The sequence below is a fragment of the Vombatus ursinus genome, unplaced genomic scaffold (genome assembly GCF_900497805.2).
Source record: "Vombatus ursinus unplaced genomic scaffold, bare-nosed wombat genome assembly UNPS02014779.1, whole genome shotgun sequence".
Lineage (NCBI taxonomy): Eukaryota > Metazoa > Chordata > Mammalia > Diprotodontia > Vombatidae > Vombatus > Vombatus ursinus.
In genome coordinates, this window is record NW_020954557.1 from 47,825,391 (window position 1) to 47,845,207 (window position 19,817).

General features: G+C 36.1%; 1 protein-coding gene across 3 annotated transcripts in view; it reads left to right on the top strand.

The window, feature by feature from the left end:
• The window catches only part of LRP2 (LDL receptor related protein 2), a 258,128-nt gene that overhangs the window by 98,615 nt on the left and 139,696 nt on the right, over window positions 1-19,817 (top strand). For all 3 annotated transcript variants that reach the window (XM_027866126.1, XM_027866127.1, XM_027866125.1), the window contains 10 exons: window positions 677-817; window positions 2,618-2,821; window positions 4,286-4,478; window positions 7,691-7,816; window positions 10,139-10,269; window positions 13,094-13,231; window positions 14,075-14,356; window positions 16,011-16,250; window positions 18,710-18,829; window positions 18,927-19,043. In XM_027866126.1, the coding sequence (XP_027721927.1) occupies window positions 677-817; window positions 2,618-2,821; window positions 4,286-4,478; window positions 7,691-7,816; window positions 10,139-10,269; window positions 13,094-13,231; window positions 14,075-14,356; window positions 16,011-16,250; window positions 18,710-18,829; window positions 18,927-19,043 (1,692 nt within the window). The remainder of the gene's footprint in view (window positions 1-676; window positions 818-2,617; window positions 2,822-4,285; window positions 4,479-7,690; window positions 7,817-10,138; window positions 10,270-13,093; window positions 13,232-14,074; window positions 14,357-16,010; window positions 16,251-18,709; window positions 18,830-18,926; window positions 19,044-19,817) is intronic.

The window sequence follows — 19,817 nt, forward strand, 5'->3', positions numbered from 1 at the left end:
TATCTATCTATCTATCTATCTATCTATCTATCTATCTATCTATCTATCTATCTATCTATCTATCTATCTATCTCTCTATCTATCTCTTTATTTCTTTATTCTATCTATCTATGGATATTTTCACAAGTCAAATTCACACTCCAAGATTTGCTGTCATAGAGGAGATGCAGAAGAAAGTACCACATATTTTAAAAGCAAAGAATTCCTAAACAAATGTTTCAAAACAATTTGGTATAGTGATAAAGCAATTGTTGGAATAATGGTATACTACCTCCTGAGGTGTTACCTGCTATTTTGAAGGGGACAATATTAATTTGCATGTGTAAATTGTGGTATGTTTGTTAAAAAATCAGTCATGTTATTTCAAAGTCATGGTTCATATTTAGGTGTGGAAATGGAAGAAGAAAATTCTCACCAGTGTATAGGGAGAAAATAAGTAATCTTTTAAAATTAAGTTTTAAATGAGGGCAAGGACTATTTTGTTCATTCATTTGTATCTCTAGCTCCAAGTTTAGAGATTTACACATAGTAGGTACTTTAAAAATACTTAATGACTATGTGTTGAATTGTATTGAACTGAGTTTTGGGGAAAATATGAAAACCCAAATGTTAATGACAGGAGAATACCTGAGATCTAATTCTCTATCTAATTCCCTCCCCCCCCCCCACCTTCCAGTAAGGAATCCTTGTGGGAATAACAATGGAGGTTGTGACCAGGTGTGCGTCCTTAGTCATAGAACTGATAATGATGGCCTGGGCTACCGCTGCAGATGCATCCTGGGGTTTGACTTACACCCTGATGGACGACGTTGCATTGGTAAGAAAAATGCTATGGATGGTCTTTTCGGCAAAACAGTAGAATGGTCCATGTGTCCTTGCTCTATCCTGCCTATCAAATGCCATTTTGTTTTTGGCTGGGGTAGTTTTCCCATGCTTTGCTTGGTTAATTTTTTTCCCCTCATGCTTTCTTATAGCATAAAGAACTCTGTATGATCTTTATAGAACACAGTACAATGCCAGGTGTACTGTGAGTCTTCAGGAGATAATAATTGCTGTGGTTGGTAGAGTTTAAAGATGTGGGTTTCTGCCTTGTTGACAGAAATATAAGAAATATAAGTCACTTATATTTCAGACTTTAATTTTCATCTTGCTTCCCCTCTTAACTCTCTAGTTTTTTCTGATGGCATGGTATTCCCCTTCATGAACTGACCTCTTGGAATTAAAAAAAGTTTGCTACACATAATGCAAAAATAAATGCTGGATGTTTTAATTTGGGATTCTCTTCTCTAATTAGCCTAACCTCCAATTTAGTTGTCACTTTCCACTATTCATCTTAACTTTACCTTAAAGGTTCTTCTTTACATTTTTAGTAGTTTCTCTTAAGCTATTAATGATATCTCTTGGAAAATCAGGTAAGCTTTTAACTAGATCACACCTTTCAAAGACTTTGCTCCTTTGAGAGAAAACATGAACCCTTTCAACTTAATTCTTTTTCTTGAGTATCAATTCTCACTCCAGAGATTCCCTTTGTAGTTGACCAGTTGTGATTTTGGCTTTATTACCTTGGCAGATGCTAAACTTTCGGTGCCTGTTGCTTCTAACCCTTAGTGGAAGACTGGGATTCATCTTAGCTGTCCTCAGACAGTTCTGTTAATGTCTCAGCTATTTCTGGAATCAATTAAAAATGTTCTTAATATCCTTAAAATCAGAGACTGAATTACCTACCTCTAGTATGCATACCTCTTTATTATCTATCTATCCATCTATCTATCTATCTATCTATCTATCTATCTATCTATCTATCTATCTATCTATCTATCTATCTATCTATGATTGTGTCCCAATTACTATAAATTGCATCTCCTGCCCTGGACCCAGCATTCTTCTCTCTCTCTCTCTCTCTCTCTCTCTCTCTCTCTCTCTCTCTCTCTCTCTCTCTCTCTCTCTCTCTCTGTCTCTCTCTCTCTCTCCCCTCCTGTTCTCTGATACGTTCTTCTTTTATCCTCAGGACTAAAAAGCTTTTATTCAGCGCCTTGCCACATTTTGTATTTTTCAATTGTCTGTCTTGCTGTGGCTGCTGATGCTCTCAGAACCTCAGTGCACTTTCTGGCATGGGGGCCTTCACAGAAGTGAGCCAGAAAAAAATGTACTGAGAAATGGATTTTACAGATGGTTTTTGATGGGATTCCCATGGGATTTAATGGAACTCCTGAATGCCTGTATTCATGTAGCACAGGGGTAGAATCCTTTCTAAAAGATGTTTTAAATAGAAGCTTCATAGGAAGACATGGCAGGTGGGACAGATGTGTGTTCTTCCTAGCTGGTTGTCTTTTCTCCTCCTACTTTGTTCCTTTGTTATTCTAACACTTTATCACATTCATTTTAAGATATGTCTGAAACACTTTGACCACATACTGTTATGTTTTACTGCTGATGTCGTTTCCTACTTTTCCTCTCTCTTTCTTCTTTCCAACTATTTTATATTCAATTAATTTTGATTTTCACACTAACATGAAAATTATGAAAAATACACTTTATGAATATATATTTATTTGGGAGCTTTTTTAATATTGAAGAGGCCATTAAAAAAACTAAACTTTTTTTTTAATCTTTGTAGCTGTGCGGCAATTTCTGCTCTTTTCATCCCAGTTGGCAGTACGTGGGATCCCATTCAACCTCTCTACCCAGGAAGACGTCATCATTCCAGTGACAGGAAGCCCTTCCTACTTTGTTGGGATTGATTTTTATGCACAGGAAGACACTATTTTTTTTTCTGATACAACTAAGGATATTATTTATAAACAAAAAATTGATGGCACAGGTGGGATATAATCAATCTCTTTAATTTTCTGTCTGAAATTGTTTAGCTGGAGAAATTTGATATAACTAAGTTAATAAGCTTTGTTTTGCTTCTAAGTTTGATAGTCTAATATCTTTGGTAAAAGGAGTTTGATTAAGAGAAAAATATCAGTAGCTGTATTCATTAAAACAAACAAATAAACAAAACTACAATGGATAATTTCCCTTTATTTATTTATTTATTTAGTTTTTGCTTTTTCGTGAGGCAGTTGGGGTTAAGTGATTTGCTCAAGGTCACACAGCTAGTAAGTGTCCAGTGTCTGAGGCTGTATTTGAACCCAGGTCCTCCTGACTCTAAGGTCAGAGCTCTATCTACTGTGCCACCTAGCTGCCCCTACTTTCCCTTTATTTTGAAAGCTCAAAAATGTGTGAATGATAATTGGCTGTTGTATTCTCAATCAGAAAATCAAACATAAAGCTTATACCTTTTGTAGAGAACCTGAAATCGATAAAAGGATACTAGGCTATACTCAAACATGTCTGAAAATGACTTCCATTTATTTCTGTTTAAAAACAATAGACTACCTAGACTTTAGGCTAGAAGTAAATCCATGAACTTGGAATTAAAGGTGAACTACATATAAGTATTCATTTAGGAGGTCCCCCAATAATGTGGCTAGCAATAAAATATGTAAATCTATAATTAGTTAGATTTCTCCATGGAAGAAAAGTATGATTTGCTCTCTGTGGTAACTTCCCTATTGTAGATCTTTAAACAAGTGAAAAAGAATTGAAAAAATTGCAAAGAAAAGAAAAATCTTTTTTCTTCTTCCTGCACCTTATTCTGATGTCTGTGTTGTGGGGTATTTGCTAGTCTTTTGAAAACTTGGCAGTGCTGTCACTATGGATGACTCTTGAGTAAAGAGTTCGGGAGTTAATACCTCTGGGCAACCCCTACAACTTGTGCTGGGCAGTGCCAGACCCTCAAGGCTAGCTAAGGATAGTGTTCATAAGTGGGTGAAATCAGGTATCATATAATCAGATCTTCTGCAATGACAAAACTTGTCTGGAAGGTTGAATGAGGGAGGGTGGGAAAAGATCAAACCAGTGTGAGTTCTAAATTTATTAGGGTTATATTTTCCCTTTGAGATTTAAAACCCTTAGGAATATATTGGTATTTTATTTACATACTTAATGTTATTACACATGAATATAAGATTATATTCTGTGAATCCAAACAACTTTTAATTTTTATCACTGCAAGACTAAACTCATCACATCATCTCTAATTTTAAAAATCCTTCAAATTTCTGGTTTTAAAATTTATTTCTCTTTCACTGCCGTATAATATTCATAATGTTACAATCTTTTAAAAGAATTCTTTTTATATGAGTTACTGAACCATACTTTAAATATACATTAATGCCTTTATATAACCACATGTAAAAGATTTTGAGTTAAGCCATGTATATATTTTAACTCTTAGGAAGAGAAATTCTCACAGCCAACAGGGTGGAAAGTGTTGAAGATTTAGCTTTTGATTGGATTTCAAAGAATCTTTATTGGACAGATCCCCGATACAGGAGTATAAGTGTCATGAGACTAGTGGATAAATCAAGACGAGCAATAGTCCAGAACTTAAACAACCCACGATCAATAGTGGTCCATCCGGTTATTGGGTAAGTAAATGTGCGCTTACTTGTATTTTCTTTGTTAAAAGCTTGGTATTCTAGGTCCTAGGTATTCTAGGTCTACAGTCATTGAAAAATGATGCTGTTGGGAATTTGGTTGTTGGTTTGTTAACATAAGATTGTATTCTTTGAATCTAAATAGCTTTTAATTTTATCTGTATAAGAATAAATGAAACTAATCACTTTATCTCCCTCTCACAAATATTCCTCCATTTCATATTTCCTAATTTATTTTCCTTTTATTCCCTCATGATTGTCAGAATTGCAGAAAAAAGTACAAGGTAAAATAGATTCCATAGTGAAGGAATATCCAATGGAATTATCTTTAAAGGCTTAGGTTCTGTTCCTGTTTTAATGTATTGATATGAAGTTAAGCAAAACTTGCCTGTTCATCCAGTAGGATCTATATTTTTAAAAAATCTCTTAGACCCCAGATAAAGTTTCATGTGTTTTACTATTACACACTCTATAGGGTCAGACAAGTTAAGACAGAGAAGTTTACAATGTTTCTTTTCAGGACTTATATTACCATATTTGAGCATGATGAAATACTAAGTTGTGTTTTCAGAATAATTAACTCCAAGCAACATAGTTTTGTTTTGAAGAGTATGATGAAAAGTGTGGCTAATATTCCTTATGTACTTCTTTGTGGTGAGAGACTGACCCCTAGAACTAAAATCGTACAAAGCAAGTCTTGCTTATTTTGGCTATTCTTTTAGCTTCCTCTTCATAGAATTGACTGAGAAACCTTTAAAAATAATGGCTTTACTAGTGAGGAACTTTATTAACTTCTATACTAAGCACTTGTTCACCACATGAATTTGCTAACAAACTTAAATTATGATGCCTAGTTTTGAAAAGTTGCCCAATTATTCACTACTTTGAGGATTCTTTTAACTCCTATGAGGTCAAGAAGACACATTATGGGAAGTCAAACTTCAGGTTAGAATAACTTTGATTAAGAGAAACCAGCTGAAAGAAAAAAAATGTTTTCTGGATTACTAGCCCAATTTTATCTCTGTCACTCTTGAACATCAAAAGATAGTTTGGGCAAGGCATTCCTGTATGTAAAATCGATGTTGACCTTAAGTAGTCTCTTCAGGTCAGGGGAAGACGTGGCATGTGGCACAAAAATTTCTTTTGCATATATTGACATTCATTAAAAATAGGCAATTTGGGGTAGATTTAAGACATAAACATGCTTAATTTAGCTTTATATTGGTCAAGAGAAGTCTTTGGTTCATTTTGTCTTCTAATCCAGGGTTTTTCCAACCTTAACATACATTTCAATATCAGAAGATGGGTTTGAATCATGGGATCTTTAAGGTTCCTTCTAGCTTTAGATTCTGTGATCATAGGAGATGACATCTATCAGTGAAGACTCTGATAATAATAGTGTATATTTATATAGCATTTAAGGTTTGTAAAGCTATTTACCTATGTTATCTCATTTTATCCTGACCATGATCTGGGAGGTAGGAAGAGTAGGTTTTTTGTTTTTGTACAAATGGAGAAACCAAGGTTGAGAGAATTTAAAGTGACTTGTCAAAGATGACAATGTTAATAAGTGGATGAGCTTATTAGATTTAAGCCCCTATCTCTGATGTTCTTCCTACTTCTTAGCTATTTTAGTGCATCTGTAATCTCACTGCCTGGCTTTTCCCTGTAGTGGTGTACTTAATAACACTTCCATACCTTCTTATATGGTGCAGTTTTCTTCCATGTCCTTTTAGAAACTCTCCACAGAACTGTTCTAGGAAATTATTTGGAAATCCTATTGGCAATAACCTTTGCCTAAAAAGTCAATGACATTTAAATTCTGGGGGAACAAAATTATGTGATTGTTGACTTTATTCTTCCTGAGTACAGTTCTGCTTCAACCAATCAGCCAGTCATCCTGCTATTTTCCTCCCAAATTCTGAAAGTGAAAATGCCTGGTATGAATTTTGGGTTTTGTAAGGTAAATTTCAAACTTCAGCAACTTTTCAGTTTTTCCAGTAGCATATCATATTGGAAAGCTTTGTACACGTGAGAAGCATTTTCTAAGGTATTTCTTGTTGCTATTCCGTGGCAAGCATCCCATTATAAGACTATGAACAAGTTTATTTGTTCTAAGGTGTACCATTTGCTGTTGTCAGATTATTATATGACATCCTATGCTATGGAGTTTTACAGTATTCTGTGATATTTGTATGTGTTTACTAAGTTTTGTCAACTTAGTCCTTTTATATAAATAAATATAAATATGGCCTGGAAAAAACTTTTTGTTAAACTTGAATTAGTCTAACATTTATTCCTAATCTTATTTAAGAATAATTATTTATGCTCATGTATTTGCTTTAGTATACCTGAGGTCATTTCATTTGTGTAAGGGAATTCCAGTAAGGAAGGTCCCTCTACCAGCAAAATTTGCCATTTATTGTTTAAAGCAGAGGTTTAAACACAGGATTCAAGGGTCTGCAACCCTCTGGAGTGCTACCAAACCAGATTAAAATGTAATTGGGACTTGTTTAGCAAAATAAATAAAAATACCATAGAACATAGATAATGTAAATATGTAGTTTTTAAAGTCAGTATATTGTTTTAGGGATCCTTATATATGGTTTAGTGACCTGTGTTCTATTCGAGTTTGACACTATTGAACTATAGAGTTATTTGTGAGTGCTGAGAGGTTCCTAGGGTCACATAGCCAGTATGTGTCAGTGGGAGGTCTTGAATTCAGATCTTTCTGACTTCAAGGGTGGTTCTCTACTGATACCACGTTAACTCTTATGGGTCTAGATAAAAAATAATTAATGTATTCTTAGAACCTTTTGCACTAACTATATATATGTGTGTGTATGTGTATATGTATGTGTGTATATAATATTACATTCTTCTATATTTTAGAATATTATTTCTTATGCACAAATATTTTGTATTCAATTATGTATGCATCTGTCCATTATATACATATACATATATGTGATTGTGCTAACCTGTTTTAATCCCTTTATTTTTTATGATGTTGGTCACATTTTGACAACTGTATTTTGTATTCAGCTATATCACTAGTTAATTCATGTAGCTTATCCTCAAAGCCCAGTGTTGTGTGGAGAAAATAAATCAGAATTTAGGGAAACTTTCTACTTGACCTAGAGTTGGTGCACATTTTTGGCATCTTTGATTTAATGCTCCTCATTCATATTCCCGTTTTGCAGGTATATGTTCTGGACAGACTGGTACCGTCCTGCTAAAATTATGAGAGCCTGGAGTGACGGGTCTCATGCAATGCCAATAGTGAACACCACTCTTGGATGGCCTAATGGTTTGGCCCTAGACTGGGGGTAAGTTACTGAGTTTCAGGTGTAGAGTGCGATATGAGGGATTTTGGGGGTGATGACAAGGAAGAAGACATGAACTTGAAGGGAATGATGGTGGTATTTGGTAAAATAATTGGGAGAACAGACAGAACTACATAAAAACACAAAAATATAGGTATTATCTATTAGCTACAGTTATGCCTACACCTATATTTAAATCATATACATGTTACTGAAAACTGGAGGAGAGGTTAGTTAGCCAGTTAACTAGCATCTTCTAGTTTTTTTTTTTTATAAGGCAATTGGTGTTAATTGATTTGCCTAGGGTCATACAGCTAGTAAGTGTCAAGGTGGTCTGAGGCCAGATTTGAACTCAGGTCCTCCTGACTTCAGGGCCGGTGCTCTATCCACTGCACCACCTAGCTGCCCTAACACCTACCATCTTCTAAAGGCAGTTAAGTGTCACAATGGATAAAGTTCCAGGTCTGAAGTCAGGAATACTCATCTTCTCTGATTTCAAATCTGGCCTTAGACACTTATAAGCTGTGTGACCTTGGGCAAGTCACTTAACTTTGCCTCAGTTTCCTCATCTGTAAAAATCAGCTGGAGAAGGAAATGGCAAACCACTCCAGTATTTTTGCCAAGAAAACCTCAAAAAGGGTCACAAAGAGTCAGATATAACTGAAAAATGACTGAAAAATGAAATGAATAAAAACTATGTGCTATGTACTTTATAAATAACACTATGCTAAGTATTTTACAAACATTATATCATTTGATCCTCACAACTACCCTGGGAAGTAGGTGCAAAGATTAGATGACCATTTTGGAGAGACGTTGTATAGGAGATTAACGGACAGATAGGGGTTGGAATAAATGGCTTCTTAGTCCCTTATAATTCTAATCTCTGATTCTAAGACTTTCTGGGTAGTAATACACCAATCAGGTCATATTTACCAAGCTTCTGCTATGTTTAAGTGCCATGCAAGGGGGAAAAAGTCCATGATATGTGAGTTGCCTTCAGGGAAAGAAAATGTAGTTTGAGAACTGAGATATATGAGGAGGTAAGAAAGAGGACAAGGCAGTAGATGGTAAATAGTACAGGATTCCAGAGGAAGGAGAAAACTTTTGGAAATAAATACATTTAGCATTTTTATTATGTGTATTATTACTTGGCCCTCTGATTTTTTTGAAGTTAAATTCTAAAACAATAAGAAATTCAAAGTAACTTTAAAGAAATTAATGTAAAGTTACTTGACAGAAATATTATTATTATTTTTAGATAATTATCACATACAATCTTTCTACTAGCTACTTGAATGGCAGTAAATAGATCACTGGACTTAAATTCCACATCTGGCACATGCTAGTTGTGTGACCAGTGCAAATTACTTAACATCTCTGAATCTTACTCACATCATCTGTAAAATGGAGTTGATAATAACAATAATAATAATATTAGTAACCACTAGCATTTATATGGTACCTACTATGTTCTATAGGTATCTAGGTGACACAGTGGATAGAGCATTAGACCTGAAGTTATGAAGATTCCTCTTCCTGAGTTCAAATCTGGCCTCAGACACTTTGCTATGTGACCCTGGGAAATTCAGTTAAACATGTTTGCTTCAGTTTCCTCATCTGTAAAATGAGCTGGAGAAGTTCATAGAAAACCATGCCAGTATCTCTGCCAAGAAAACCTCAAATGGGGTCACAAAGAGTCTGATACAACCGCAAAATGACTGAAAAATGAAACGAATTAAAACTATGTGCTATGCACTTTACAAATAGCACCATGCTAAGTGTTTTACAAATATTATATGATTTGATCCTCACAACCACCCTGGGAGGTGGTTATTATCACCATTTTACAGCTGAGAAAACTGAGGCAAGCAGAGGTTAAGTGACTTGCCCAAGGTCACACAATTATTAAGTATCTGAGGCCAGATTTAAACTCATCTTCCTGACTCCAGGCCCCTACCTTATAGAGCTATTATGGAGCTGAAGTTAGATAATGTTCATAAAATTTTTTGTGGATCTTAAGGTCTCATAGATGCTGCAGATAGAGTGCAGAACTTGGAGTCAGGAAGATCTGGGTTCAAATGCTGACACATGCTCCCTAGCTGTGTAACCCTGGGCAAGTCACTGAACATTTATTAACCTCAATTTTCTCATGTGTAAAATTGGTATAATAACACTACCTACCTCACAGTTGTTGTGAGGATCAACTGGGTTGACATGAGTTAAAGTACTTTGCAAACCTTAAAGTGCTATGTAAATGTTAGTTATCTGTCTTTATTACTATTGTTTAACAAACCAACCACTTTATTGTTATTATTATCTTAGTGCTTTACGGCTGTACTGGGTAGATGCCTTTTTTGATAAAATTGAGCACAGCACATTTGATGGTCTGGATCGACGGACTCTTGAGCGCATTAACCAGATGACTCATCCATTTGGTCTTACAATCTTTGAAAGTGAGTTTGAAACAGTAAAACATCTCATCTAATGTGACTTCTTTCTCCAAATGTTCATAAATAGCTGTTACGATTGAAATAAGGTAAACTGAGGCACAAAGTTCCAAACACTATCAATTTACCGACAAAGTGTGAATTTGCCAATAAACAGGATTTCAGCCCCTTCAGAAAAGCTAATACCCTGAAATGGGCTCGCATTCCTTTTTTATAGACAGGAGGAGCATCTAAAAATAGACAGCAGCATCATAAACGGGGAAAACGGTAAAACTGGTTATAAAGCTTGTATCATCATAGGTGTGAAGAACAATATGATTGACTGGAAATTAGGAAAGAGGGGCTAGCATGCTAAGAAATGTTCATTGTTTGAGTCCATCTGCAAGGACAGGTTAGTGATGGTGGACCAGACTAGCTTGGATGACAGACCAGACTCCCTGGCATTCACTTGCATCCATCAATAATAGATTTCCTTGAGGCAAAAATAGAAAAAAATGATTAGCAGGAGAACTGAACTTCTAAACTTAACTCAGAGACAATGAGTGATTTACAGGGCATCTGAGTTTTCAAACTTAACTCTGGGACAAATGAAACATGACTAAATCAGCAGTGGTACAGAATATAATCAATAACAAAATAGAATTTGATTTTCCCAATTTTCACAACTTTGTTAGGACTTATTTTTAAAATCATAGTTATTTGTAAAGTATTGTATCTTTCCTGTTAGAATGCAAACTTCTTGAAGTCAGGAATGGTGCCACTTTCCATCTTTGTATCTCTAGCATCCAGCACAATTCCTTACATATGGTACATGCTAAAAATTTGTTAAATGAATGAATGAATGAAGAAGATGAGAAAGCTAATTGTGCTAACACATTTCTGGCATCTCCTGGTCCTTTGTTGTTGGTAAGAGCCTGGCCAGAATCTCTCTGGGAAAGCCATTCTCCAGCATATGTGACTATGTATTGGATTACCATGTGACTCTAAATCTAGAGGTGAAGGGGGGAATAGTAGACTGTTGAGGAGGGGCCTGACTCAGGCCAGTACCCTGTTAGTTTAGGCTCACTGTTAAGGCACTCAAAGGTCATTCAACAATTAACAAAGGCAACTTATTTAGCTGTAATAGAGAAAAGATATTTTCAACAAGGATTCTCCTGCACTTAGCTGGAAACTGAGTGGTCAGCAGCTTATTCAAGATAGTGCCTGGGATCCTCTGGGTTTTCCCCACCTATAGTATTTCCTAAAACTGAGTAGGCTCTCAATCCATTGCACTGTGGATTTTCTTAGGGTTCATTTCCCACCCTCTTCCCCTTATGTGAACCACCACCCAAATTAGGGTATCTGTGAGGTGACTTCGTCCAGCCTATCTGTCTGCCTGTCTAGCCAGAGCTGATTTCAGACCACTAGGCTCACTCAGGCCAGGACCACACTGCAATTGGTGGCTATTTTTGGAGTATAAACACACATGTTGAGACTTTGGCAAAAAACTCCTGAGGTTCCAGGGAAACTTTCTTGCTCATGGTTTTTATTTGTTTTTATCCTATGGACTGCTTTTAAATCAAATGGAGAATTGCTTATACCTAAGGGTATTGAATGATTTTTAGTAAAAGGACTGTTTCTTCAAATTCTCTGATTCTTATTAATCTATTGTGCCAGATACAGGATAGTGACCCCAACATAGACACAATTTTTGCAATGTAGCAGTGATATGAGAAGTTCAGCAAACAACATTAATACCTTCACTATTTTTCCATCAACTGTTTCAATGTTTCATCCTATCCATAAACATAGCTGGGAACCATGAAGTGGCAGGAGTCAGCTTGATGCCAATTGACCCATCCATATTCTTTCTCCTCATTGTTTTGAGAGAAAACTTGAATTTCTTGACTTGAAGAAAATAGATTGAGAATGAAAAATTTTGTAACTTGATTTGAAGTAAATCGATTGAGAATGAGAAAACTTGAATTTGCTCATTATCTTTCTGGGCTAATGGTTTTTTTTTTTCAACGATGAATGTTGAAATAAGGAGGATTTTCGACTTAACTCTCAGTTAACCAGAACACCTTTTTTTTCTACATAAAAAATTGAATCTGAGAAAAAAGTTGAGAGTTCTTTTTAGAATGCAGAACATGAAATTTTAGAAATAGCAGAAATATGTTTTCTGTCTCCCATTCTACTATTCTAATGGGTGAGTTAATTGGCATTGGAATTGTGCCTGATGTACATTAGATACTTGATAAATATTTATTGATTGATTGGTCAACTTATTGAATGGTACAAAAAATTGTGTGATATTAACATTTTTAATGTGCAAATATAAATTTAATTATAAACAAGTACAAAACACCCTATACATTCTTTATTGAAATTGGAGAAATACATTTATTTGTAATATACAGGATAGTCATTTCTCCAATAAGAAGTAAATCATTAAAAATAATGAAACTCATTAAAGAGGCAGTTTAATATAGTGTAAAGCATACTGGCTCTGGAATCAGAGGGCTTGGGATCAAATCTTTTCTCTGTTATATACTACTTGTGCGACCTTGGCAATCACTTAATCTCCTTTGCCCTTATTCTCCTCATCTGTAAGATGAAGAACTTAGAAGAAATTGTCTTCAAGATCCCTTCCAATTCTAAATCTATGATCCTATCTATGTTGAAGTTTTTATTCAGTTATTTCTATTTTTCCAGAAAGAAAAAAAGGATAAAGCATTTTTTTTTCTGCTAAAAGAAATCTTAGTTCTGTTGGATTTTTTCAGTGACACATAATTGAGTGAGTGAATGGGACCCTTTGATTGTAAGTACTACTCTATGTCTTCATTTTCAGATTATGTGTATTTTACTGACTGGCGATTGGGTGGAATTGTTCGAGTAAGGAAAACTGATGGTGGAGAGATGACCATTATTCGAAGAGGCATTAATAATGTAATGCATGTGAAATCTTATGATGCTAATACCCAAACTGGTAAGTGGATTTATAGCCTTTACAAAAGACATTATATTTTCTAACATTACCATTTATTTTTAGAAATTGTTTCATGATGTCAGTATGTATATAGTTGAATATAACTCCATAATTCCAATATAATTGGCAGTTAAGTGGCATGTAGATAGAGTGCTGATCTTGGATTTAGGAAGACTCATCTTCATGAGTTCAAATCTGGCCTCAGACACTTACTAGCTGTGTGACCGTGGGCAAGTCACTTAACCCTGTTTGCCTCAGTTTCCTCATCAGTAAAATGAGCTGGAGAAGGAAATGGCAAACCACTATAGTATCTTTGCCAAGAAAATCCCAAATGGAGATTTGGACGGGACTGAAGCAACTGAACAATAGTAATTCCATGCAATTAGCTTAGGATCATACAATCAGAGAACTAGGGGTAGAAGGGATCTCAGAGGTCATTGGTTGCAAACCCCTCATTTTATAGATAAGGAAAATGAGGACATAGAGATTAAGGGACTGCCCAGACCCATATAAAATATTATAATAAGTGTTAAGGAGAGCATTTGAATCCAGGTCCTTTGATTCCAGATCCTTTTATTCTTTCTGCTAACTAGATAGTGCACTAGTAGAATTTAAGCAAGAGAACTTACCTTGGAAATGGCGGGGGGGAGCATTTTGGAAGGGGAATTCAAAAAGATTAAGCGAAGTACAAAACTTGTAAGCACTTACTCCCAAAGAGTGGCTTGTTACGGGATAGTTTCTGGGATTTAATTTATTAAATTATGTAAATGATGTAATTCTTAGTTTGGCTAATCTTTAATTGAACTCTACAAAGAATAATACTTCAGCACATTTCTTTTTCAGGCTCTAACTACTGCAATCGAGCAACAAATCCCAATGGAGATTGCAGCCATTTTTGTTTCCCAGTTCCTAATTTTCAGCGAGTTTGTGGCTGCCCATATGGCATGAAGCTCAGCTCCAACCAGCTGACATGTGTTGAGGATCCATCCAATGAACCACCCACTCTGCAGTGTGGGTCCTTTTCCTTTTCCTGTAACAATGGCAGATGTGTACCAAGGTATTATCGCTGTGATGGTGTTGATGACTGCCATGATAACAGTGATGAGCAACACTGTGGTACACTAAGTAAGTATCTGTGCAGGGAAGTTAATTACTTGGAATGGACAGATGGAAAAAGGTAGATTTGTAAGAGACTAGTGGTGTAGTTTTGGTTTAGAAAAGCATTGAACACTCAGGGGCTAAGGTGTCTGAAGAATTGAAGTACTTTTCTAAAGGACCATGGAGAGATATATGCCAGCTATGAACAGATGTCAATTCAAAAAAACAAACAAGGAATTATGAAGAAATGGTATAAAGGATGTCATCAAAGAAATGTATATTAGAAAGAGAATCTGGGCTGGCCATAAAGTAAGAATGATGGATAACTGATGGACAGCTTACATACCTCAGGGTATGTGTGTCAATAGATCTATAAAAAGGCCCCTAATTTATTCCCAGATAATAATAATAAATTCCCAGAATTTATGGGAGAACATAAACAGGAATCAGATGGGGTGGGTAGGGTTAGATGAGTTGTGACCTGTATCACTGGGGAGAATAAATATTCATGTTGTTAGGTCACAGATCCATTTGAGTAGTTGAGAGTAAAATGTACTTCTGTGGCTTTTGAATTAGGAAATTAGGTCAAAAATACCCTGAGAATGGTTCTGAGTAGTTTACAGTGTGTATCACTTTAGACTCCTTTAAACCTAGCCTCTTTGGGAGGACATTCATTCTTAACTAGTATAATACCCAAAAGTTCAAAGGTATAGAAAAAGCTGAGAAAGAGACCTCCAACAATTCAAAAGCTCCCTCTCCCATTGGGTATTTGGACCAGCACAGGCTAATTACATCTTGGCAACAGCATTTTCCACAATGTTGAGCCAAAATAAATTGGTCAATGCCTTTTAGGACCTCAGAGATGAATGTCCCTGAATAGGTCCTTGAACTGGAAGCCTTTGAAAACCATATTTGGTATGCTTCTTTTCCTCTTCAAGAGTGGTGCTTTAGGTGTAGAATGTCAGCTATCTGCCTTCTCATTTTCTTCTTTTCATACTTACTCCAATCTGGAAAGTCCTGGACACAGCCCAGCTCTCTGAGCAAAAAGTACTATTGATGACTATAAAGTATTCCATTAAAAAATTCAAACAGTAAGAATAGTTGAAGAAATTTCAGGATTTGGACAACTGGGCAAGATTATTGGCAAAAAAGCCCTTTTGTGGAGATAAAAAGTTCTTTTGGCGGGGGGTAAAGGAGGAAGGATGGTTTTGGATCTGTGATTTATTGATGTGAACTTAATGTTTGAAGACACTGCACTAATCCACAGCATCAACTTATGTGTAGGCTATAGTTTCTGGAAGCATTGAAAAATGTATTGAAGAACAAGAGTAAATAGTGAATTAGAAACATGAATTCTCTCTTCCCTTCATCTCTTCTTCCTACCTTGAGTGTTAGTTCTCTATTCCTTTCCCTTCCAAAGAAAATACATAGTTCTCTTTACTTCCACAGACATACACATTGTCCCTGATGAGTATTTTTAAAAGTTATTGTGAACTCCAATGGTCAATGTAGATATCATGTAATGGCGTTAACTTAAAAGTTTGTTGCCTAGATCACCCTCTTCTTCCAGTTTCCATTGTAGTTGAAGGAAGTCACATTGGGTCATGCTTTTGTAAGGAAAGGAACTAATTGTAATGTTGTGAAAGCCAGTGTCTAAGAGATGATTCTTTTTCTGATTTAGACAATACCTGTGCTGCCTCTGCATTTACCTGTGCTCACGGGCAGTGCATTCCAGGACGCTGGCGCTGTGATACGCACAATGACTGTCTGGATGGCAGTGATGAAGAACATTGCCCCACTGCAGGACCTGCTTCCTGCCCAGCAAACTTGTATACTTGTGACAACAATCAGTGTATCCCGAGGATCTGGCTTTGTGACACAGACAACGACTGTGGGGATGGATCTGATGAAAAAAACTGTAGTAAGTGTTCAACTTGTTTCTCCCAGATCATCAATTTTGAAGATAGTTCCCACTAATCAGTAAGCTCACAAAATTGCCTTGACATTTACATCTTAGGTACCCATATTTGCTAGGGTTATCACCTCCACTGCCTCCTAGCCTTCTCTGCCTCCATATGTTGGACTCTCCCTTAAAAGTTTAAGATTACATTGGTCTACATTCAATAAGTGGACTTAGAATTTTCCAATTAATGCAAATTCCCATTAAAACAAAGTGAAGGCTGTCTGCTTAATACCAAATATCTAGATGAAAATTGAAAAAAAAATCAAATAAGTATCCAGAGATTTAAAATATCTGAATGTTTTATATCATGTAGAGAAAAATCTAGACATTTGACTTAATTTTTGCTTTTTATCTGGATGGATCATTTGATTCAGGCCAAAAAAAAAAAGACAGAAAAAAGGAACACAGATAAATTTTTTTAGTCTCATTGGTCTGATTTTTGTTTTGCTTGTCTTTTCTCTTAAGCTCCAGGTCAATACTAATGCTCATGTCTGTATTGAAATGAGATTCAGGAGATCTGAGTCTGGTATTGGTTCTGTCATGATCTAGTTGTTTATCTTGGAAGAAGTTACAACCTCCCTGGGTTTCAATTTTTTCAGCTCTAAAGTAATGCTATCTCAACAATTATATTAAGTATTTCCCTCACCACAACCCTGTAGTGGAGGTAGCACCTATAATCTTATTTCCAATTTACATATGGGGAAGCTCAGGCTTAAAGAGTTAAAGTGATCTGTCCAAAGTCACTGAGTGAATACGGGGAAAATTGGGATTTGAATCCCCTACATCTTCTGACTCCAAGACAAGTGTCCTTTTTGTTCTATCATGTTGCTTTCTATATTTGATTTCTATGATTTGATTCTATATTTAATGATTCCTCCCAGTGCTAAAATTTGGTGTTTCTAGAATTAATATGCATCATTTCATATTATTAGTTTGGGGGTAATTTGGTTGACTTTAAATGAATGAGTCTGAGGTTTTATACCAGCAAAGTAAGATGACTCTGAGATTTGTTCTAATTGGAACTTTCAATTAAATTAGTCACACAACCCATTTACGTGGTGGCTCATGGGTAGAGATAGAGAAATATCAGTCATTCATGCTTTGTATAGGTGGACAACATTGATGAGTTTGGGCCATTTTTTGTTGGGTGGGGTGGAATGGCTCCTTACAAGGCATAGGCAAAATTAAAGTAAGCTACAATCTAGTAATTTTTCACTTGTGGATTTTGATTTTCTAGTTTTGCTAGTTTTATTTTCCAACCGTAGCCTTGAAACCGTATTTTCCACTGCTCCCCTTCCTTTCAAATCCCCTGCCATAGAGACTCTAATAAGATGTCTGGCATTGACAACGCTTGAATACCCACATGACTGATATTGCCTAGGATCATAGATCTTGAGCCAGAATTTACCTTAGAGATCATCTAGTACAATATTCTTATTTTCAAGGGGAAGAAACTGAAACCCAGAGAGGTTCAGTGACTTACCCAAATGTCTACAAGTGTTGTTGTTTGGACGTTTCTGTCATGTCCTACTTTTTGTGACCCCATTTGGGGTTCTCTTAGCACAGATGCTAGAGTGGTTTACCATTTCCTTCTCCAGCTCATTTTGCAGAAGAGGAAACTCAGGCAAATAGAGTTAAGTGACTAGCCCAGGGTCACACAGCTAGTAAGTGTCTGAGGCCAGATATGAACTCACGAAGAGGAGTCTTGGTGACTCCAGGACTGGCACTTTATCCACTGACCCACCTACCTGTCCCTACATACAAGTAGTGCTAGGTGGCAAAACTAGAATTTGAATTCAAATCCTACTTGAACTAAACTCTAATTAAGCATTCAACTTGTTTCTCCTGGATCACCAACCTTGAAAATAGTTCCCAATAATCAGTAGGCTCACAAAATTGCGTTGACACTCATAGCATTTGCATCCTTGCTTCCCAAATTTGCTAGGGTTTTCTTTGTTGCCTCCTACCATCCCTTCCTCCATCTATGGGCTTCCCTATCAATAGGTTTAGAATACATTGCAACTTGGGCAGCTAGGTGGTGTGGTAGTCTGGAGTCAGGAAAACCTGAGTTCAAATCTGGCCTCAGATACTTACTAGCTGCATGACCCTGGACAAGTCATGTAACCCTCTTTGCCTCAGTTTCCTCATCTGTAAAATGAGCTGGAAAAAGAAATGACAAACCCTCTTAGTATCTTTGCCAAGAAAACCTCAGATGGGGTCAGGAAGAGTTGTGCACAACTGAAAATGGCCACACAACAACAACATTGAAACTTAAAAGTTCAGCTTCCTTTTGATTGACCCACACCACCTTCCATGTGTAGATGCTTAAAGAAAAAGAGAGACATTCTGAGTGTTGTTCTTATGCTAGTTAGAGGAAAAACGAAGTGTAACTTGGATTTGTTTTTGCATCATGTTAGATTTTACAGGGACATGTGATCCTGGTCAGTTTCAGTGTCCTGATCATCGCTGCATTGACCCATTCTATGTGTGTGATGGAGATAGAGACTGTGCAGATGGAGCTGATGAAGTTGATTGTAGTAAGTAGGAGGTTTCTCTCGATAGTTGCTTAGTATTTTTGGTGTTTAGTGATTTCTACCTGAGTTGAACTCTAATACCATGCTCCTTCATCCGTAGTATATAACTGCACTGCCTCTGAATTCAAGTGTGCCAGTGGAGACCAATGTATCAGTAATATTTACCACTGTGATGGCGTTTTTGACTGCAATGACCACTCTGATGAGGCTGGCTGTCGTAAGTGCCAAATACCCAACAATCCAGATGAAGGAAATATTCTGTGGTGCTAGCATGGTTATTATGGGAACTTTAATAATTAATTCACAATAACTAGGGGAAGCCTAGGGTAGATTACAAAATATATTAAATGAATTCATGCTACTACTTTCAAGTATGGTGTTCACGTACAGTAACTCAAGTGAGAACTAAGTTGTCATATAGAGGACCCTACTTAATTATTAGATCAGAATACAACAAACATTTAACTTCTATTAGCATACCCAGTGTCTATACATGGGGTTTTTCTAAAATGTTTTATCTCATCTTTTAGTAGGTTAAATATCTCTGATATAATTTAATCTGCTGCTTTTCCCTGCCGATATAACACAAAGTTAATATCCATATGATCACAAATTCCACATTAGAGGGGTCCAAATTAATGAGGTTTTTGTAATTAAATGTACATGAATACTTCACATGAAATCTCATTAGAAAGACTGAAGTGTAACATAGATACACAGTCCACCTTTCACTGAGAAATTTTGGGATCAGTATGGGTATGACATATTATAATTTCCATAGGCTGCAGCCTGATAGTGGAAATGATTTATTATTTTTCACTGTGTATATATGTTAGGTATGACCTTTGTGCTTTTAGGAAATGTCAATAGAATAGTTAATTACTTAGAGTAGAGACATTTCTTACCATGGGAAGGTTGGTTTCCTAGATGCCTGTTAATCAGTAATTAAATTAATAGGCAGGCAAACTAAAAATTACAGAAAATACCTAAG